Source organism: Heterodontus francisci, chromosome 16 (assembly GCF_036365525.1).
Source record: "Heterodontus francisci isolate sHetFra1 chromosome 16, sHetFra1.hap1, whole genome shotgun sequence".
NCBI classification, from domain to species: Eukaryota; Metazoa; Chordata; class Chondrichthyes; order Heterodontiformes; family Heterodontidae; genus Heterodontus; species Heterodontus francisci.
The window spans coordinates 51,772,588-51,796,081 of record NC_090386.1 but is presented as its reverse complement, the minus strand read 5'-3'; the positions used below and the strand labels follow the sequence as shown (position 1 = coordinate 51,796,081).

Sequence of the window (23,494 nt, the reverse complement as noted above, 5' to 3'; positions counted from 1 at the left end):
TGGGTGTCCTTGTACACCAGTCGCTGAAAGCACGCATTCAGGTGCAGCAAGCAGTTAGGAAGGTGAATGGTATGTTGGCCTTCAATGCAAGAGGATTTGAGTACAGGAGCAAGGATGTCTTACTGCAGTTATACAGGGCCTTGGTGAGACCACCTCGGGAGTATTGTGTGCAGTTTTGGTCTCCTTATCGGAGGAAAGATGTTCTTGCCAAGGAGGGAGTGCAAAGATGATTTACTAGGCTGATTCCTGGGAGGAAAGGATTGACATATGAGGAGAGATTGGGTCGACTAGGCCTATATTCACTAGTGTTTAGAAGAATGAGAGGGGAATCTCATAGAAACCTATAAAATTCTAACAGGGCTAGACAGACTAGATGCAGGGGGGTGGGGGGGGGGGGTGGGCAGGGGGATGTTCCCGATGGCTGGGGAGTCCAAAACCAGGGGTCAGAGTCTCAGGATACGGGGTATGCCATTTAGAACCGAGATGAGGAGAAATATTTTCACTGAGGGTGGTGAACCTGTGGAACTGTAGAAGGCAGTGGGGGCCAAGTCATTAAACATACTCAAGAAGGAGGTAGATATATTTATTAATGCCAAAGGGATCAAGAGATATGGGGAGAAAGCGGGAACAGGGTACTGACGTAGACGATCAACCATAATCTTTTTGAATGGCAGAGCAGGCCTGATGGGCCGAATGGCCTACTCCTGCTCCGACTTTCTATGTTTTATGTTTCTATTATACTCAGGGAAACAGGAGCAACCCAAACACCCTTGCTGGGGAAAGATATAACGTCTCCACCAGAGAACGCCTTGAACACTAAAGTTTTAGTTAATGGAATTGACGGGGAGTATATACCCACATCTTTATATAAAGTATGCCCAAGGAGTGACTTAATATCTGGGATGGTAAATGTAGGAGTTGTCTGCCGTTTGCCATTAGAGGGAATTGATCTACTCCTAGGAAATGATTTGGCCAGATCAAAAGTATCAGTTTCTCTTATAATTACAGAGAAACCAAATGAAGGTAGGGAAATGGAACAATTACAGGAACAAGTTCCAGGAATATTTCCTGCGTGTGTAGTCACCCGAGCAATGGCTAAACAGGATCCATTGTCGGAGGTAAAAGTGGCAACACAAACAGATAGCCAAGTATCTGAAATCTTATTTGGGGATTTAGATAACCCAAGATTACCCAGATCTATCATTGCAGCACAGCAAGCTGATCCAGAGATAATACCTAAAAGCACAGACGGCTCTGACAGAAGCTGAGGTGAAAGGAGCTCCAGAAGGCTATTTTATGGCAAATGGGGTTTTGAGGAGGAAATGGAGACTGCCTCGTAGACTTTCGGACAAAGACTGGACAGTTGTTGAACAGTTGTACCACCTAAATATTGCCAGGGATTATTAAGGTTAGCACATGACATTCCTTTTGCAGGACATCGGGGAACTCGGAAGACCAAATCACATATAAGCCAACATTATTACTTGCCAGGTCTTACAAAGGATGAGACAATTTTGTAGGACATGCCATACATGCTAAATGGTGGGAAAACCACAAACTACCATAAAACTGGCGCCAATAGTTCCCATACCAGTGATTGAGGAAACATTTAGCAGGGTAGACCATGTAGGACCCTTGCCATAAGCAAAAGCGGGACATCAATACATACTTAATATCATAGATATGGCTACTTGATTTCCAGAGGCCATTCCTTTGAGGACAATTACTGTTAAAATAGCAGTGAAAAAATTATCCCAATTCTTTAGGAGATATGGGTTACCATTTGAAATTCAAATTGGATCAAGGTTCTAATTTCATGTCTAAGATATTTCAAGAAGTCATGGGAAATTTGGGGATTAGACAGTTGAAATCTTCAGTATATCACCCACAGTCACAGGGAGCTTTAGAGGGATACCACAAAACTCTCAAACAATGATGAGAACGTACTGTCACAAATATCCGCATGACTGGGATAAAGGACTAGAATTTCTTTTATTTGCCATCAGAGTTTCGAATTGGTTTATGGACATGAAGTAAGAGGTCCTCTAAAACTCATAAAAGACAGATTCTTGGAACAAAAGAATGAATCTTCAATATGTATCTGTGTTCTGGGAAAGGCTCACAAAAGCTTGCTGTGTGGCTCAGGAACATAAAGCATCCCAAGCCAATATGAAAAAATGGGCAGACGAGAATGCAAAAGCCCACAATTTTCAACCAGGGGATGAAGAATTTGTGTTACCATTACAGGCAGAACCATTAAAAGCACAGTTCAGTGGCCCATATAGAGTAATCAAAAGAGTAGGTAATGTAGATTACTTGATTGACACCCCTGATCGCCGGAAGAACCATCGATTGTATCACATCAATATGTTAAATCAATATTATCGCAGGGAGGAGGATAAGCCAGTACAGGTATGTCAGGTAATCGGGACTGTTGAGAAAGAAAAGGATAGTGAGGATGAGGCAGGAGGCCTAGACAATTCTCAATTGAACACCCAACTATCAGATTCGCGAATACAGAATGGCTAGGAAAATTGGACATGCTTTTGCACTTAGAGGCAAAACAACATGAAGACCTAAAATAAAAACAAGAAATGCTGGAAATACTTAGCAGGTCTGGCAGCATCTGTGGAGAGAGAAGCAGAGTTAACATTTCAGGTCAATGACCCTTCTTCAGAACTGACAAACATTAGAAATGTAAAAGGTTTTAAGTAAAGCAGGGGGTGGGACAAGAGTAAACAAAAGAGGTGTTGATAGGACAAGGTCAGAGAATAACCGACCAGAATGTCATGGAACAAAGGCAAACGGTATGTTAATGGTGTGCTGAAAGACAAAGCCTTAGTGCAGAGAGGGTGTGAATTGACTGTAAAGCACAAACATTAGATTTTTTAAAAACAGAAACAGTAGAAACAAACTAACCAAATTTAAAAAAAATAAAATAACCAAATAAAAAAAAAACTAAACATAAAAAGGGGGGGAGGGGGGGGGGTGGCCGTCATGCTCTGAAATTATTGAATTCAATGTTCAGTCTGGCAGGCTGTAGCGTGCCTAATCGGTAAATGAGATGCTGTTCCTCGAGCTTGCATTGATGTTCACTGAAACACTGCAGCAACCCCAGGACAGAGATGTGAGTATGAGCAGGGGGTGGGGGATGTTGAAATGGCAAGCAACCAGAAATTCGGGGTCATGCTTACAGACTGAATGCAAAGAGGTCACCCAATCTGCATTTGGTCTCCCCAATGTAGAGACCACCACAATGTGAGCAGTGAATACAGTATACTAAATTAAAAGTAGTACAAGTAAACCATTGCTTCATCTGAAAGGAGTGTTTGGGGCCTTGGATAGTGAGGAGAGAGGAGGTAAATGGGCAGGCATTACACCTCCTGCGATTGCAGGGGAAGGTGCCTTGGGAAGGGGATGAGGGTGTCGTGGAGGGAACGATCCTTTCGGAATGCTGACGGGAAGGAAGGGGAAGATGCATTTAGTAGTGGCATCACACTGGATGTGGTGGAAGTTGATCCTTTGGATTTGGAGGCTGATGGGGTGGAAAGTGAGGACAAGGGGAACCCTGTTGCGGTTCTGGGAGGGGAAGGGATGAGGGTAGAGGTGTGGGAAATGTGTCAGACACGGTTGAAGGCCCTGTCAATCACAGTGGGGGCGGGGGGTGGGGAAAGGGAATCCTCCGTTGAGGAAAAAGGAAGACATATCAGAGGCATTGTCGTGGAAGGTAGCATCATCAGAGCAGATGCGTCGGAGATGGAGAAACTGAGAGAATGGAATGGAGTCCTTACAGGAGGCAGGGTGTGAAGAAGTGTAGTCGAGGTAGCTATGGGAGTCGGTGGGCTTATAATGAATATTAGTAGACAGCCTATCCCCGGAGATGGAGACAGTGAAGTCGAGGAACGGAAGGGAAGCGTCGGAGATGGACCATGTGAAGGTGAAAGAAGGGTGGAAATTAGAAGCAAAATTGATAAAGTTATCTAGTTCCGGACGGGAGCAGGAAACGGCACCGATACAGTCATCAATGTACCGGGAAAAAAAAGAGTTGGGGGAGGGTGCTTGAGTAGGATGGGAACAAGGAATGTTCAACATATCCCACCAAAAGACTGGCATGACTAGGACCCATGTGGGTACCCATAGCAACACTTTTTACTTGAAGGAAGTGAGTGGAGTTGAAGGGGAAGTTGTTCAATGTGAGAAGTTGTTCAGCAGGCAGAGGAGGATGGTGGTGGATGGGGACTGGTTGGGCATCTGTTCAAGGAAGAAGCGGAGAGTCCTCAAACCGTCCTGGTGAGGGATGGAGGTGTAGAGATTGGATGTCCAAAGTGAAGAGGAGGCGGTTAGGGCCAGGAAACTGGAAATTGTCAAAATGACGTGGGGTGTCAGAAGAGTCATGGATGTAGGTGGGAAGAGACTGGACCAGCGGAGAAAAGATAGAGTCAAGATAGGAAGAAATAAGTTCAGTGGGGCAGGAACAGGCTGAAACAATGGGTCTGCCAGGACAGTCCTGTTTGTGGATTTTGGGAAGGAGGTAGAAGCGGGCTGTCTGGGGTTGTGGGACTATGAGGTTGGAAGCTGTAGAGGGAAGATCTCCAGAGGAGATGAGATTAGTGACAGTTCTATGGACAGTAGCTTGATGTTCAGTGATGGGGTCATGCTCCGGGGGAAGTCGGAAGAAGTGTCTGACAGTTGTAGTGATAAGCCAGGATGTACAACCTCAGCCACACATGGTGCGAATATAGGGGGAACGTTCCTTTAAAACAACATCCTTACCACTTAATTCCGGACAAACAGGCCCAAGTAAAAGCAGAGATCCAGTACATGCTGGATAACAATTTAATCAAACCTAGTCAAAGCAGCTGAAGTTCACCAATAGTTCGAGTACCTAAACCTGACAGGTCGAGGCGGTTTTGTATAGACTACAGAAAAGTCAATGCGATAATGAAGGCAGACTCCTACCCAATTCCACATTTAGAACACCATATCAACAGAGTGGGCAGTGCTAGGGTTTTTTTCTTTAACCAAGATCACGGTTGTTATCAGTGCTGGGTGATGCCATTCGGGCTAAAAGGTGCCCCAGCCACTTTTCAAAGATTAATGAATCAGGTGGTAGCCAGTGTTCCCAAATGTGTAGTGTATCTCAATGACGTACTCATATATAGTAACATTTGGCAAGAACACTTAAACCAGCTAAAAATTCTGTTTAAAAAATTACAAGCCATGGACTGAGCGATAAATCTGGCAAAAAGCGAATTCAGAAAAGCAAGAGTAACTTACCTTGGACACATAGTGGGGCAAGGACAGGTATTGCCTAAAATGGCAAAGGTACAAGCCTAAATCTAAATGGGAAATAATGAGGTTTTTAGGGGTGTAGTTTTTACAGGAAATTTGTACTGAATTTTAGTACTGTGGCTGCTCTATTAACCGATTTACTACATAAAAGAAAAACAAAGTAATAGAGTCAGATAAATGCCAGGCAGCTTTTGAAAAGCTAAAAGCAATCCTAACCAATGAACCAGTGTTGGCTGCTCCAAATTTTTCTAACCCCTTTAAAATAGCGATTGATGCTTGGGTCCTGGGGGTTGGTTCGGTCCTATTGCCGGCTGCCAAACCGGGCATAGAGAAGCCAGTAGGGTACTTTTCAAGAAAATTAAATAGCCATCAAGAAATGTATTCCACTGAAAAAGAAACATTCGGACTTTTGCTGCCTCTCAAACATTTCGAAGTATATGTCCGCCAAGACTATGAAGAAACACTAATATACACTGACTATAACCCATTAACGTTTGTGAAAACATTTTAAAACCGAAATGCTATAATATTTAGATGGAGTTTGTTGTTACAGCCTTATCATTTGAAAACCATACATATTTCGGGTAAAAACAATGTTATTGCTGATGCCTCGTCACAAATTTAACCATGTTAACCTATATGGATGGTGACGGTATAAAGAAAATGCTGTAAATTATCAATAGAGTGAATAGTGCATGAATGTGAGAAAATGTTAGTGTTTTACCAGTTTCTACTTTTGTTTTGCATTGTAATGAAACGCTTTTTGGGAATGGGTGTTATGGACTTGTATTATTTTTCTCCTTGGATTAAAAAAGTGCACCTTTAAGACAGAGACATTTTGAATATCTGGGAATCATGTGCCACAGCAGCATTTTGTTACTTAGGCAACAGCAGGAGAGGGGCCCATGGTATAATGTTTCCACTTAATTGTGTGTAAAACTGGCAAAAACCAGTCTGAACCAGTTAGTTTGGAGAGATTTTCCAGCGAAGCATACTTAAGAGAAAAAAAGCTGTCCATTCTCTCAGCAGAAATTTTACAAGGAGCTACAGGTCAAGTTAATTCCCGAAGGAAAGAAAAAAAGCTTTTCTTTTTAAGAGACCATTTCTATTGCTGAAGGTAGTAAAAACTCCTTTTCTTTACTTCCAAGCCAGGAAGTATTTGCTTCAAGATCGAATCTCTCTTGCCTGACGGTATTTTTTGAAATTCGCCGGTGTTTGATGCCTGCTGCAGCCAAAGGGATTTGAGCGCCTATTAAGAAGACTGCTTCATCAAATCGAAGTGAAGACTTCGAGTAGCATTTGATTATTTCCACAGTGGAATATCTCATCCATTAGGAACGTAACCCAAAAAGATTTACTTATTTATTTATTCTTAAACAGCTAAATTTTTAAAAACACCGCTTTTAAAAACTGGTTATCTACTGTTGTTTTTGAATGAGAGAATGGGGAAGTTAGGTTAAAATAAGAAGTTATAAGATCTTTAGACATAGGTTTATCTTAATAGTGTTTAAGATTTAATTTTAATAAATAGTTAATTTGTTGATAGCTCTGTTTGCTCAGTTTTATTTCAGGGGTTACTAGAGTGTTTAATTTGGCTGCTTTCCAGTTAGGTGGAAAACTTTAATAATATGTTGCGACCTGTGGAGTGACAGGACTGAATTGACAGTGTGTTGTTCTTGCCGCGTATACGTGTGTGTTGGGTGTTTAAAAGGGAATATATATATTTACATGCATATTTCAAACAGTGCATTAATGCTTTGCATCGTTACTGTATAAGTCTTGTTTTATAACAAACTGATAATTTTTTATTCAATAAACCTGGTTGGTGTATTTTATTCTGAAATTAAAAAAAAAAATTGTGATTGGCTGTATTGATAACTGGGTAAACATTTAAATACATGTTGTGACCGGTGGAGAAGTGGAACTAGAGAAAGACAGTGTGCTCCTACCGCCTCGGTTGTAACATATTATTGGGGGCTCGTCTGGGATAACTGATGTGCAACTGTAAGTGGGATAAGAAGAATTGAAAAGGGTAAAAGGAAAAAACAGGTTTTTGTGCATTAGTGTTTATATTACCAGAATGACTGTCAGTTGCTACGACCTTTCTGGGAAGGGAGGATTTATCCCAGAGTGATTTGACAAACTTAACTAAGGTTAGGCTAAAGGAATTGGCAGCAAAGTTGGAGTTAGAGTTAAAACCAGGGGCTAAGAAAGCAGACATAAAATTGAGGTAATTGCACAGCATTTGAAATTGGAAGGAGGAAAAGGTGGTAGTTCAGTTGAATTAGCTAGGATTCAGCTGCAGATCAAGCAGCTTGAACTTGAAAGAGAAAAGGGGAAAAGGAAGAAAGAGTGGCCACATATGAGATCCTTAGGGAAATAATTCTCCTGGAAGAATTTAAAAATTCACTCCCTCCGTTAGTAAGAACCCATGTAGAAAAACAGAAGATTTCAACAGCCAGACAGGCAGCTGAGATCAATGATGATTACGAGCTTGTTTACAAGCCCAAACCCTTAGTCCGTCACCCCCACAAACCCAAGAAGGATTTAAGGTGGGAGGGTGAAAGTAAGGCAAGTAGCTGGTGACAAGAAGGGATAGTTGGGAATGCCCTGGGATCTCCTCCTCGGGCCAGGAAGGAGGATGCTGAGGGTGGAAGTGAAATCCAAAAGCCTATGTGTTTCCATTGCTACAAGGTGGGACACCTTCACGCAGAATGCCTAAAGTTGCAGGGTAAACCCATGGGACTGACTGGGGTACACAAGGCCAATGCAGAGAAAGGGGCCTGGACCGAAAGTAAGACAGATCAGGCTGTAGCTCTGACTGCAGCTATAAGGCCAAGTACAAAAACCGCTGAGAGCGGGGGGGGGGGGGGGGGGGGGGGTGGTGAACAAGATACCCATGAGTTATAGGGAATTCTTGTCAAAAGGATAAGTAACTCCCTATCCCTCAAGTGAGGCAGGTAAACCTATAGTTATACTGAGGGATACAGGAGCCACCCAAATTCTTTTGCTGGGGAAAGGCACAACTTTTCCACCAGAAAGCGCATTGACTACAAAGGTTTTAGTATCTTTGTATCAGGTGCACCTGGAGTGTGACCTAATGTCTGGAAAGGTAACCATAGGAGTGGTCTATAGTTTGCCTGTAGACGGAGTTGACCCACTCCTGGGTAATGATTTGGCTGGATCAAAGGTAGTAGCTTCTCCAGTAATCACGGAAAGACCAAGTGAAAAGATTCCAGGAATTTTTCCTTCATGTGTAGTGACCTGAGCAATGGCTAAACAAGTTCCATTGGCATTACAGACAGCTGAATATCTGAAACTTTCTTTGGAGATTTGGATAATCCCAAGGAAATGTTCAGTAAGTATTCTCTGATCAAGGCTCAGCAAGCCAATCCAGTGTTATATAAAGTAGCACAATCAGCTCTAACTGAAGCTGAGGCAAAGAGAGTTCTGGAAGGATACTGTATTAAAAAATGGGATTCTGATGAGGAAGTGGAGACCTCCTCACAGACCTGGGGACAAAGAATGGACAGTAGTTCACCAGATAGTAGTACCGCCAGGAAATAATAAGGATTGCCCATGTAATTTCTAAAGTGGGACATGTGGGGATCTGGAAAACCCAATCAAATATAGGTTGACATTTTTACTGGCCAGTTCTTTCCAAGGACGTGGTGCAGTTTTGTAAGACATGCCATATCTGTCAGATTGTGGGAAAATTGCAACCTGCCATAAACCTGGCACCTAACTCCCATACCAGTTTTTGGGGAACCACTTAGGGTGTTGGTAGATTGCGTAGAATCTTTACCGAAAACAAAAGTCGGACACCAATATATACTCACTATCATTGATATGGCTACTCAGTTCCCAGAAGCTACTCCATTGAAAACAATTTCTGCTAAACTAGTGGTAGACAAGTTAACCCAGTTTTTCACTAGACATGGGTTACCGATTGAGATTCAGTTGGATCAAGGTTCCAATTTTATATCTAAAATTTTCCAGGAAGTTATGAATAATTTAGGTATAACACAGTTAAGTCTTCGCCATACCACCCATAGACACAAGGGGCTTTAGAATGGTACCATCAGACCCTCAAAACAATGATCAGGGCATTCCGTTATGAATATCCCCATGATTGGAATAAAGGGCCAGAATTTCTTTTGTTTGCCATTAGGGATTCACCTAATCAGTCTACCAGTTTTGTCCTTTTGAATTAGTTTATGGACATGAGATAAGAGGCCCTCTAAAACTAATCAAAGAAAAAAGTTTTTAGAACGGAGGGACGAATCTTCTGTGCTAGATTGTGTATCTGTGTTCTAGAAACGGCTCATGAGAGTTTGCAAAGTGGCTCAGGAAGACCTTAAAGCTTCCCAAAATAACTGAAGAAATGGGCAGACAAGAATGCCAGGACCTGAACATTTCAACCAGAGGATGAGCTGTTAGTATTACTGCCTTTACAGGGTGAACCGCTGAAAGCACGGTTCAGTGGTCGAGAATTGATGAAGTAAATTATTTGGTTGACACCCCAGACTGCCAGAAAAAGAATTGGCCGTGTCAGATCAATATGTTGAAACAATATTATCGCCGAGAGGATAAGTCAGCACAGCTATGTCAGGTGGTCAGGACAGTGAAGGATGAAAGGATGAGGCAGGAGACCTAGACAATTCTCAAATTGAACCTCCTATCTGGTTAGCTAATACTAAATTGCTAGGGAGAATGGACACTATGCTTTCATATTTAGATGCAGAACAAGACCTAACAAGGCTACGCACAGCATTTAAAAGGAGTCTGTAGGGACGAACTAGGATGTGCAACCTTAGCCACGGATGATGTGGATGTAGGGGAATCCTTTCCTAGAAAATGGCATCCTTATCGCTTAGGCCCAGGTAAAAGCAGAAATCCAATACATGTTGGAAAACCACCTAATTGAACCCAGACAAAGCAGCTGGAGTTCCCCAGTGGCATTAGTGTCTAAATCTGACAGTTCAACTAGATTCTACATAGACTGCCAGAAAAGCAGACTCCTACCAATTCCTTGCTTGGAAGACTGTATTGACAAGAGTGGGCAATGCCACATTTCTTACAAAAATAGATTTGTTAAAGGGATAATGGCAGGTTCCTTTAACACTAAAGAAAAAGAGCTAAAGAAATATCGGCCTTTGTCACACCAGACAGTGTTTTCCAATGCCGAATGATGCCATTTTGTGCTAGGAAATGCCCCAACCACTTTATAGAAACTAATGAACCAAGTGGTAGCCAGTGTACCTAACTGTGTGGTTTATCTTGATCATGTGCGGGTATACAGTGACACTTGGAAGGACCACTTGGAACAACTAGATGTTCTGTTTAGAAAATTACAATTTGCTGATTTAGTGATAAACCTTGCCAAAAGTGAACTCGCAAAAACCAGAGTAACCTACCTCAGGCATATAGTAGGGCAAGGATGAGTGTTGCCAAGAACAGCAAAAGTACAAGCATTGGTGGAGTTTCCTACTCCTAAGGCTAAACGCAAAATTATGAGGTTCTTGGGGATGTGTGGTATATACAAGTTTGTACCAAATTTTAGTACTATAGCTGCTCCACTGAGATTTGCTACAAAAAGAAAACAGAGGTAGTGTGGTCAGGGAAGTGCCAAGTAACTTTTGAGAGGCTTAAAGCCATTTTGATTAATGAACCAGTGTTGGCTGCTCCAAATGTCACTAAGCCCTTTTAAGGTAGCAGTTGATGCTAGTGACCTGGGGGTCAGTGCAGTCCTGTTACAAGACGATGAATCAGGCATAGAAAGGCCAGTGGGATACTTTCCCAAAAAGCTAAATCGACACCAAAAAAGATCATTAACAGTGGAAAAAAGAAACCCTGGGCTTATTACTAGCTGTTAAGCATTTTGAAGTCTATGTCCGCCAAGACTACAGAGAGACACTGGTATATACTGATCATAACCCTCCAGCCTTTGTGGAAAAATTTAAAAACCAGAATGCGAAACTATTCCGATGGAGTTTACTATTGCAACCTTATCACTTAAAGATTATCCACATTGTGGGAAAAATTAATGTAATTGCTTTGTCTAGAATCTAACTTTGCTTTGAGTTATCTCAGTGCAAAGATGGTACAAAGCTGAACTGTGTTAGCTACAGGTAAAGAGTGAATGAGAATGTGTGCAAATGTGTTAATTTTCATTTTTTTCACTCTTTGTAATGAAACGTATTTAAAAATGACTTTTCATTCCTCCAAGGATGAAGGTCTTATGAAAGTGCTTCCTTTTTAAAATATTTTTTGAGGACTTGTGTTAATACTTCATGGATATGATTTTTTTAACCAAGTTCACTGAAAGGACACTAGAGATGTTTGAAAAAAAACCTGTGCTGGAAATCACGTGCTTTAAACAGCAGAAACCTTGGTGACCTGGAGAAGATATTTACAGAGAAGCCACATGTCAAGGTTTATGGAGGTCAGGAGATTGACTTTCTGGTTGGAACGTGAACTGTTTTGAAGACAGTTGATCAACTTGCCAAGGAAAAACCACCCAGCTCACCTCTTTTTCTACCTCTTTGAAGAAACCTTGCAAAGATCCAGTGTGGAAGAGCTAAAATCCCTGGTGCTGCATCTGAGAAGCTGGAAAAACCTGCCAGATCACTTCTCAACGTCGCCTGAAAAGAACTGCTTTAGAAAAGATCCCAGTCACTTGTCTCTGTATACCCAGTCGCCAGCCCAAAAGGGACAACTGACTTCCTTCCATATCTTTTTTTCCCCCACAAGTATTTGGCCAAAGTATTTTTTTTTGTAAGACCTCTGCAGCAAGAATTTGTTTCCCCCCCCCAGAGTATGCATGTGTGTGTGTGTTTGGGGGGGGGGGGGGTGCATTTAAAAAGGAAACTTTCATATTTCAATCTGTGAATTAATGCTTTGCTTTGTTACTGGATAAGTCTTGTTTGATAATAAACAGATAGCTTTTTGTTAATTGAAGAAATCTGGTTGGTGTATTTTATTCTGGGATAAAGAGTAAAGTATATGATTACCCAGTTAACAATTTGGTCAAACATTTTTAAAATATATGTTGTGACCTGCAGACAAGTGGGACTAGAAAAGACAGTGCACTCCTCCCACCTCGGCTGTAACAATCTAAACACCTTTTAAATGAGTTGAGGGTTTCTGCCTCTACTGCTTATTCAGGCAGTGAGCTCCAGACCCCTACCACCCTCTGGGTGAAAAGAGATTCCTAATCTCCCCTCTAGTCATTCTACCAATCACTTTAAATCTATGCCCACTAGTCACTGACACCTCTGCTATCCAGGCCCCTCACAATTTTGTACACCTCAATCAAATCTCCTCTCAGCCTCCTGTGTTCCAAGGAAACAACCCCAGCCTATCCAATCTTTCCTTTTAGCTGCAATTTTCTAGTCCTGGCAACATCCTCGTAAATCTCCTTTGTACCCACTCTAGTGCAATTACATCCTTTCTGTAATGAGGTGACCAGAGCTTCACGCAGTACTCAAGTTGCGGCCTAGTGTTTTATATAGTTCTTGCATAACCTCCTTGCTCTTATATTCCATGCCTCGGCTAATAAAGGAAAATATTCCATATGCCGGTGCAGACACAATGGGCCGAATGGCCGTCTTCTGTGCTGTAACAATTCTGTGATTCTGTTTGACCTCCCAAATGCATCACCTCACACTTCTCAGTTGAATTCCATTGGTCACATTTCTGCCTCCCTGACCAGTCCATTGATATCTTCCTGCAGTCTCATGGACTAACAGTCACAATCATCAGCACTATAGGAGATTGTATCCACTGCTCCTAAATCACAACCTGGGCCCCTGAAATCTTGGCATGTTGCTTATGTCACCACTGGAGAGCAACAGCTGTTTCTTCAAAGTTGAACCTCATCTCCTCCTGCTCCTACTAACCAGTAGTACTATGTCACTAACACAGCCTCCCCAAGAGGTTGGATCTGGGCTGTTGTTTTGAGTAAACAAGATATCATAACAGTATGGGCAGATCTGATGCAGGAAGTGTCCTTCCAGAAGCACCAGGCTACACAGATGGTTTTCTGAACCTTTAGCACCCGTGAGCGATGCAAAGGACAGCCAACTGACTTGTGCATCATGTGATATTATTTACCAATATCAGAGGCTTTTCCAATCATCAGGGAAATCTCTGTTCTGGTCAGAGTCGATATTTCACCCGCTAAAGGGCCCCAACTAACACCTCTAGCAGACATAGCATCTGAATTATCAATACATAAAAGGCTGTACCTGTTGCCAAGTTCTGGCCAACTGCCTTTGCTAGCCCTTATCCAGGAGCTACTGACCCAATTCCCCAGACACTCAAAACCCATCAGGCATACTCAATGTGGTTAACTTGCATCAGGTGTAAACCAGCCTCTTCCACTTTTGATGCCCTCACCCCCACTAAAACGTTTTGCTCATTTAGCCCAATATGGCTTCCAACTTCACGGATTTAAGTTCCAAGGACACAGACTAGGAGCATTCAGCACACAACAGGTTTAATTTAATCACCCATCACCATATTGGGCTGTAACGAACAACTGCACAGCAATCTGCAACGTGTTAGTGAAACAAATAGGCCGTGCAAAAGCAACATTTCCGTGAACATGCAAGGCCGTGCAGCGATCTTCAAGGAATCGCACAGTGCAACAGGACATGCACAAAGAAAAATTAGAGGCAACATTGTTGGACATCAAGCAATCCTCACACTAAGTCATGATGGTTCACTACTGAGTGTGCTGGAGACCAATGCGAACCCATCACTTCAAAAAATGTAATTACCAACCGTCTCCTTAAACCTATACAAGTTGTGAAACTCATTGTGGCTGTGGTGTGCCATCCCTCCTTATCCTCTCAATAACCACTCTTGAACAGGAGTTTGCACTTTACTTTCAGCACAATTCACCCAAAATTGGCCAAACTGCCACAAAAGACTGTGGAATTTCAAATGCAAATTGAGTTTCCGTGATCTTTAGTGGCTAGTTTAAAAATCATGCTAGAAGCTGGCCCCGTCCACAAAACTGGCCACAGCACCATGACGAATCAATCGCTGTTGGAAGTGCAGCTATTTACAGGCCCTGGAAGAGGCTCTTAAGATTTTTGGGGGCATGCAAGGACACTAATGGGCATGCATTAAAAGCTTTTAATATTCTTTTAACTTGATAAGAACCTGATTACTGTACACAAATAGTAAATGCTTCTGTATAGTCTTTTGGTCATTTTCAGTTTTTTAAAAAATCAGGTGAATCACAGGTGATGGACTAGATATTAAAATGCTTACTTTTGTGATTAACCCCATTTTCAGCTATATTAAAAATTTAAATCGGGTTACTATTCAAAGAAATATTTTAAGTGCATATATAAAACAAATTATTCAAATGCTAGTTTTTGGGAGATTTTACACTCAACAAATGAGTTTCAGTGGACTGAAACAAAAACACTTCAGCGCACTGTGTGTCTGGATCGCCGCTTGCTCCCAAAGTGGAAACTCTCGGCCAATTTGTCTTGTCCTTAAACCAGAGGTTCTGCAGCCTCTCCGAATATTCTTACCCCAGTTGTCAGTTTAGTTGCTCTTCATTGCATCCTTTCCAATATCTTGCTGTCTTTTTTTGTACATGACCATAATTGTACACAGCACTCCAGACCCACATTCTTCAGAAACTCAAACCACTTGATATTTGTACACTATTCATTCAATCATGCAACCTAAATATCCTATTTGCCACGAAAAACCATCAACCTGAAATGTAATTCTTCTCCACAGCTGATACCAGACCTGCTGAGCGCAGCATTTTGTTTGTATTTCCAATTTGCACTCTTTACTGCTGCTGCACACTGCACTGGCAGTCTTAGCAAATCTGAACACCAAACCCTACTTGTGATCTGTGGGATACCATTCATTTTACATTGCATTCTTAGCTTTCCCAATATAACTCTGGATGTGTGCATATTAAACAGCATCTGCCACTCATCACTCTACTAGCCCTGTATCTGATTAGCCTGTTCTGTTCCCTATTATTTGCAGTCGTTCTCAGATAGCAACACCTGAAAAATAGGGGGTTTTATTTGAGTTCCACTTCAAGTCATTTACATACATTATAAGCATCAATGGCCCCAGCACTAATCCTCAATGCACTCTGCTAGTTACCTTGTTCTATGCTGATTCTAATCCAAATACAACAAAGTGTAGCTTCCTTTGCTTCTGCCAATTTCGAAACCATTTCAGAAGTACAAAGTGACAGATATACTTTGTCTATATTCAATTTTGATTTGTTTTTTTTTTAACGACTAGTATCAGCATGAGGAGTTAAAATAGGTCACATAAATCCAAGATATGGCTAGTTATTTTCTGTAAGAGAACAACCAACAAACTTGCACGGAGGCAAGTTACATATAGTTTAGTATCCCAAGGAATCATTTCGGATGCAGTTTCGTACAATACAGAAGGAGGCAATTTGACCCATTATTTCTGTCAGCTCTGTGAAAGAGCTATCCATTATTCCCATTTCCAACAGCTCTGCATATTTCTCCTTTTCAAATATGTATTCAATTCATGATTTTGCAACATTTTGCTGCATAAAATGCCATTCTGTTCAGTCACAAGGTATTCTACTGGAAATGGTGCTTGTGTCGTCACAAGCCACTTTGACAGTCCAATATGGCCTGGCCTGGAGTAGTGGGCTTAACAGATTGTTGTGCTAGACTTTTGAAAGGGGACATTGACCAGCTCTGGTTGCCTGAAAGAGCTGTGACCGGAGTCTCCAAAATACAGAATTATTGTGCACATCATGCATCAGTCTACAGTCAACTTTAATCTTGCAACCTACTGACTTACAGTTCTGTGTTTTAAAGTTTCAGGCCAGGCCATAGGATAAAAAGTTTTTAAATGGTATCCTGCACTGCAGGTTAAGGGAGCCTATACTTTTCAAGTCTATTCAATTAAATCTGTTCATCACCTCTATTAGTTACACACTGGAGTGTCAAACTAGACTGCATGTTGACGTCCTAAAGGTTTGAACCTATAACCTTCGGAGTCAGAGTGAAACGTGTTAGCAACTGAGCTTATTCGACATTACTTAGGAGTTATACATATTCATATCTCCAAAGGGACCTGTAGTCAGTCAACTTCAAAGCTTCAGCTATCCAAGTGGAATCGTTGACTTGGTTACAAAATGAATATTACAGGTATCAGTTAAAATGCACAGTTAACGTACAAAGCAAAGGGCAATGTAAAATACTCCATTTAAGTTTCAGAGTGACTTCTGGCAATGAACTGGAAGATGTTTTATTTTCAGATTCTGTTAAGTTCTCTCATGTAAACACCAACATTGAATCTCCAAAATGGTGATCAGTTTAAACCAGGTGCAAACTGAGGGTTAATTTACAAATGCAATTTCTCGATCACTTTCATTCCAATAACTTCCTTAATGCAGGATCCATGTGTGGCATGGAAGCTTAAGAGGTCACAGGTAATAATTGCCCAGACAATGCAGATGCACATGAATGAGAAGTTTGCCCCTGCAGTTTCATCGTCAACAGATGCACCCTTTGCTTTATGCCTCGAAGTATAAACCATTTAAAACAAACGCTACCAAGAAAGCTTGGGAGAAAACTTAGGACTCAACTTGTAGATTTGATATTCAACAGGCAATTTTTAAACAAAGATCAAGTATGCACTGTAAGCACTTTTCTTGTCATTTGTGATCAATTTAAAAATACTGTCCAAATTACAGCAAATTTTGCACAATTAAAATTACTAAAACTACACATTGACAGTTGTTTATTATGTAACGGTTTTTAAAAGTTAGTTTTTACAATTGCTCCAGTATCAGAATCAATTTTGGAAATCAGGTCTCAGCAACTACTATATCTATTCACGTAGCATAACCTGTATTTTTACATTCTATTCAAAATGTATTTTGTTCCCCGGGTAAAATGCAGCATTCCAGAAATGCCAATTAGGTCAACATTAAGGCTGTTTCAACCCTTTCACTATACAATGAACTAGAGGTGTGACATTAAACTGTGGATTTGTGAGGATCCTCAACAAATTGCATCCCTTAGAAACAAAAACTTGAGCAGTTCAAAAATAATCAAGCATGGTACAGTCTAGACAAATTTAAGTATTGAACTGTACAGGTGAAAGGTTAACTGGAAAATAAATTATGATCTAAATGGTGTGAAATAAAGCTGCAGGTTAGCACACCCCAGTTCCAGGGGACTTGAACTTAAAAATTGCAAAGTTTCCCTTACCAAAGTGGAATTGGTGCTTATTTTAATGCACTTATGAAGTATGATTGAACAAAGTGTCAGAATTTATACATGCTAGGATGCATGCCACCTAACTTCATAGAAAATTAAAAATCTGTTGGAGCATTCATCAATTAATTATCTACGAATAGACAATAACCCATTACACCCCCACAGGTGCTTTGAACATATACAATTCTATAATTCATAAACTCGGAATGCTGAAGTAACTAAAGAGGCAAAAAAAAAGCAAACAATGTCATTCCTGCCCATTTCTTGCATCAGAATGGCTTAATTTGTACATTATAAAGCATATCCAAAAAAATTAGTGTCTTACACTTACAAAGAAAACAGCGTTTATTTTGAAAGTTTGTTGAATTGAAAAAATGCTGTTAAATTTAATTAATCTTTGTGAAAACATTTTAAAGGGAGCTGCATTTTTATTTTTAAAACTTCTCAAGTCCCAATGTAAAATGTATGTAAATATCATACACAATTAAGTACGATAAAGCATTTTATTTTCCAGAAGTGTAAATGAAAAGTACAAAGGAAAATAAAGATCACAAAAATGAAATTTACTACACAGACACTATTACATAGATGATACAATGTATACAAACACCAGTGGTGTTTATCCCTAACATGTAACCTTGAAATAGGCAAAACCCAGCATTTCTAAATATTTGCCACGTTTTACCCAATTCACCACGTGTGCTGATCCAAAATACAAGTTAGTGAAATCAGCATATTATGAATTTCATTTCTAGTTCTGTAAGTAATTTAGGTTGAAGGGAGACTTTAAAAATGCATTAACATTTGAAATGCCAGTAACCATCAATATTGGAGCAAAGGATACATTAAACAGCAATTTGCCATATTACAGTAAGGCCAGTTTTTATGTTCAGTAAGCTACTGGCCAAATGCTACCAAAGTTGTATAAGGATATGTGCAATAAAAACTAGTTTATAATAATGTTGACAGACACTACAGCACAACCTCCTTCAAGCAGTTATCAAGTGAACTAAATGCTGCATTTATTTAACAGCAGGGGCATCACTAAAAAAAGGTGAATCATACAGTAAATCTAGAACAAGTACACAAGACCTATACGATAAGCTTCACTTAGAATGGCTCTAAAAGACTGTAGAAATATACATTCCAGCTACGCAGACTGAGTAAATGAATAAAACAAACTTAAAGGTCTTGAAATCTATAGTACAGTACACTGTTAACCAGTAAGTACATGTTGGCCTTTCACTACCATGGATAAATGAGAAAACATTTGGAAAGTAAATTACAATATGCCACTTTTGTACAACTGTAAAGCAACCCGAAGGTAAAATGCAACTAAACCTGCTGCATTTTAACACCTCTGTCTGTAATTCTGTACCTCTGAATAGTCCTTCAAATTTTATACACTGGCTCCTTTCATTTTAAGATACTGCACACATTTCACAGCAAGAGATACGCCAAAACAAGTCAAACTTCTATGCAGGCTGACTACTCAGCCCTACACCAGATGATGACCCACAAACAGGTTCTGCCACATTATCTGAAAGACCATCATTTGACTGATCAAGGAGCTGATCAAGCTCCTCACCTTCACTATCTGCTGTGTTACCTTGCCACTCCAACAGTGGATTAGATAAACTTTCCTCATTCTCTGGCGAAACATTCTTCCATTCAGGCTGTTCTTTGACCCACTTTTCCTCTTCATTTTGGAATGGCTCTCCACTCCACTCAGCTGGTCCTTCTGCCCAGTTCTGTCCATCAGTTTCTAATGCAGCTTTTGATTCAGAGGGCTGTGCGGGATCCTGCTCTTCTTCACTTTGGGATGCATCATCAGTCCATGGTCGTTTAATCCAAAACTCTTGTTTGAGTTCAGCTGATACATCCTCCTGATCAGATGCTTGTGGAGATGGTAGTCCATCCTCAGCTGGAGAAGCACCATCTTTACATTCCGAGAATTCTTCAGAATCCTCACTTTCTGATTCTTTATCTTTTGATTCTGAAGATGGCTCAGGATATTGCTCTTCTTCCATATTTGATTCATCATCCTTCAGCTCCAATGCTGCTGTTTCTGTAAAAACAGGTTTTTGCAATTCACTATTTAACTCTTCAGGAACCATTTCAGATGTTTCTTCTCTAGGCTGAAAACTACTCATTTCAGTTGATGGCAAAACTTCACTTGTACAAGTATTTGAAGCATTTTCCTCCACATTATCTGGACTCATATTGGAAGCACTTTCCTCCACCATGTCTGGACTCATATTTGAAGGACTTCCTTCCACCATCTCAGAGCTCATATTCGAAGGGCTTCCATCCACCATCTCAGAGCTCATATTTGAAGGGCTCTTCTCCACCATCTGAGAACTCAAATCTAAAACACTTCCCTCCACCATGTCAGAGCTCATATTTGAAGGACTTTTCTCCACCATCTCGGAGCTCAAATATGAAGGACTCTCCTCCACCATCTCAGCACTCTTGATTGAAGGACTTTCTTCTACCATCTGAGCACTCAAATCTAATGGTGTTCCTTCCATTTCTGAGCTCACGTTTGAAGGACTTTCTTCCATCTGAGTGCTCAAATCTAAAGCACTTCCCTCCATCTTTTCAGAGCTCTGGCTCAAAGCACTTCCCTCCACCTTCTGAGAGCTTGGATATGAATTTTCCTCCATTTGGGAGCTCAAATCTAAAACAGTTTCCTCCACTTTTTCTGATGCCAGACTCAAAACTCTTCTTTCTTTTTCTGGCTTCTGATTCGCTTTTTCTGAGTTTGGTTTTGAACTGGCAGAATCTTTGCCATCTACTTCTTTGTTATTTAACATATTCCAAGTAGGTCCAAAGTCCATATTGTGCTTTACCTTTCGCAACTCCATCATGTTAAATCCAAGCAATACCTTAGGCCGGTACCTCTCACAATCTCGAACACATTTCTTCCTCTTATTGCTGAAGTGTGAGGCAATATCTGATTTCCATAACCATAAACCAGCTGCCAACTTTTCAATTTCCCTTCTGTTTGGGTAGGGTTGCTTGTTAAAATAGTTTGTGAGGAACATTTTTCTGGCCTCATAGGACTCATCCTCATAGCCCTTGGGATCAATAGCTAAAACTACTGGCTCCTCCGGTTTATCCTCTCCCAAGGTAAAACTTTGAACAGTCTCCTCACCATCCAATTTCCTTTTTTTCATTAAAGCAAAGTCCCCATATTCATACTCATATTCACGTTTCATGGGCATTACACTTGGTGAGTGTGTTGCCTTGGCATGAGCAAGACTTCGATCTTGACCATTTTGTGCTTTTCCAACACCTCTACAGTGTACCAGATGCAGTGTTATAGTAGAAGCTGTCATGTTACTTGTGTAGACACCCAAACAATGAATGCATTTATAGGTGAGTTTTTTCTCCACTGGATGAATGGTTTGTATCACCTGATGTCGTTCCCTTAGATGGTGAGCCAAAGCATCGGATATTGGGCCCTTCAAAATAGAGAAACACAAGGGGCAAAGGGTTTTTCCAACATCATTTTTATAGGGTATTTGGGTTTGAGGTATAGAATTCAAATCTGGCTTTATTTTGGATTTGACCTGTGGTTTTGGCTGCTGTAATTGCCCTTCTGGCTTTCTGAATGTTAAGTTCTGACTCTGGGGTCGATAGTTTGTATTCTCCATTGAGGCACTCTCAGAAATACTGTATGTAGTTACAAGGAGTTGTATATTGCTGCGACTACCCTTCTGTGTAGACAAATCAAAAGTTAATGTTGATTCAGTCTTAGGTCCCACTTCTTCATCAATGTGAAGGATTCGTACATGTTCAGCCATCTTTTCAACATCATTGAAAGTGGAACGGCAGTAGGGACATGACAGTCCATGTATAAGCATATGGTTAAGCAGTGTTTCACTCGGTAAATAACGGTTGCAGTAGAGACACTTGCTTGTGAAACTGTTGATCTTCTGAATGTAATTAGCTACAGCCTGGATCTTTTCAGCTTTATGCTCCTTTTCAAAGTGTATGCTATACACACTTTCTGGGAAAAGCTCATTACACATTGTGCAGATCTTCCATTTTTGAGCAGCAGAGCCAGCTAATACAGAGCTCTGTGTAGCAGAATTTGAGAGGCCTGCTGGGGAGGTCAATGGCTTTACTGCTGAAGTGGACAATCCTTGCATCCTTTGTGCTTGAGAAATACTGAACTGCGACTGTTTCATTGACAGTTGACTGGACGCACTGTTACCAGTCAAGCTTCCTGACTGAACATTATACTGCATCTGAGATGGCCGCCTCTGTTCACCAACTCCATACTGCCTTCCATTGCCACTAGAGATTAGTTGTTTTACTGTCTGTGATCGCTGAAGAGAAACTGGTAAAGCACCTGGCAGTGGGAGTCTAATTTGTTGCCCCAAAGAATAGTTATGTGCCATTGATGAAATGGCATATTTTGGTGGCAGACGACCAGTACTCGACATAAGATTGACTGCAGAATTCTGTGCGCTTTTGGACATGGATGCACGACTCATACTCTGCTGCATTGAAGTTTTAATACCCTGATAATTTGCGGCAGCTAAAGAAGGCTTATCGTGTGGCTTTGGTGCTATCAGCATCAAGGGCTTTGACCTTGGTACTACCACATTTGTATGCCCTATCATTGCTGTTACTTGGTATCCTATTCGTTCATGATCTTCAATAACATGCTGCACCAAGGCCTCATAAGTCTTAGGTATGAATAGACAACGTTTGCAATGTACAGTCCCATCCTCTCGTCCATTAGGGGCAGAAAATGTGCCATTCACTGACTTGTCTCCTGTTCTCGCCACATAAGGCGCTGCCACATGTTGAAAATGTTCCCTGTAAATATGTTTCCTGACAACATCATATAGAGGATCTCGGTAGGTACACTTCTTACAGTAATAGACTGCTTGCTCCACACTGTCAGCATGCTTCAGTTTAAGATTGCCATCCTGCTTTGACTTTTCATTGTGTGCATTCTTGCCTCCACTAGGTACTTTCCACAGAGGAACATGAAAAATCTTGATATGGGTTTCCAAGGTCTTTCTGTCAGCATTGTATGGACAATAAGGGCAATTTATCAGAATTTTGTTTTCAAAATCTTCACTATGAACATTCCTGAAGTGGCTCTTGTAGGCAGAAAAAAATTTGGATGCAAAAGGACAAGCACTACAACAAAATGGTTTTGTACGATAATCCTGAAAATGTAAAACAGCAGTGGTTATTATTGTTCCATCTATATTAGGTGCAACTTAAGTTAGTCCAATTTTCTTTACACTGCAAAACATAGGTTCCCAGATATTGCCTGCCAGCCCATATAATCCTTCCCCCAAAAATGCTATTGATAGCATATTTCTAAATTTTAATTATACTATTTATAATTACTTATTTACTTGTGTTATAGTCTCAATCACTATACTGGGATAGGATGAATAATATTTTCACATTTACAAAATTGTGCTTATACTTCACTTAGTGTAAAGGCTAGAAACACCTGAAACATTTATTGCAGCTGTATTTTACTGTGCTTTATTAGCATTAGGATGCTAATTGTTTTTATTCGCTCATGTGATGTGGACATTGCTGGCAAGGCTAGCATTTATTGCCCTTCTCGAAATGCCCTTGATAAGGTGGCAGTGAGCTGCCTTGAATAGCTGCAGTCCTTGTGGTGTAGGTACATCCAGAGCATTGTTAGGATGAGCGTGCCAGGATTTTGACCCAGCAACCCATGTCACATCCTGTAGCAATATTCTAGTTTAAACTATATCACTTTCTGTACTGATGCAAAAAAATTATTTTAAATGCAAAATATTTATGGCCAATTAAAAATTTTGATTTTTGGTAATAAGTCTTGTACCTATTCAAAGTGTGTCTTCATTACATTAAAAAGTTGACAGCACATCTCTGTAGAAGCTAAAGGCAGCACCAATTAATCAAACCCACAA

General features: G+C 40.7%; 1 protein-coding gene across 5 annotated transcripts in view; it reads right to left on the bottom strand.

The window, feature by feature from the left end:
* Nucleotides 1–18,044: 18,044 nt before the first annotated feature.
* adnpb (activity-dependent neuroprotector homeobox b) overlaps nt 18,045–23,494 on the bottom strand; it is a 35,701-nt gene continuing 30,251 nt past the window's right edge. For all 5 annotated transcript variants that reach the window (XM_068048172.1, XM_068048174.1, XM_068048175.1 and 2 more), the window contains one exon: nt 18,045–22,747. In XM_068048172.1, coding sequence (XP_067904273.1) covers nt 19,031–22,747 — 3,717 coding nt within the window. In that variant the 3' untranslated portion in view covers nt 18,045–19,030. The remainder of the gene's footprint in view (nt 22,748–23,494) is intronic.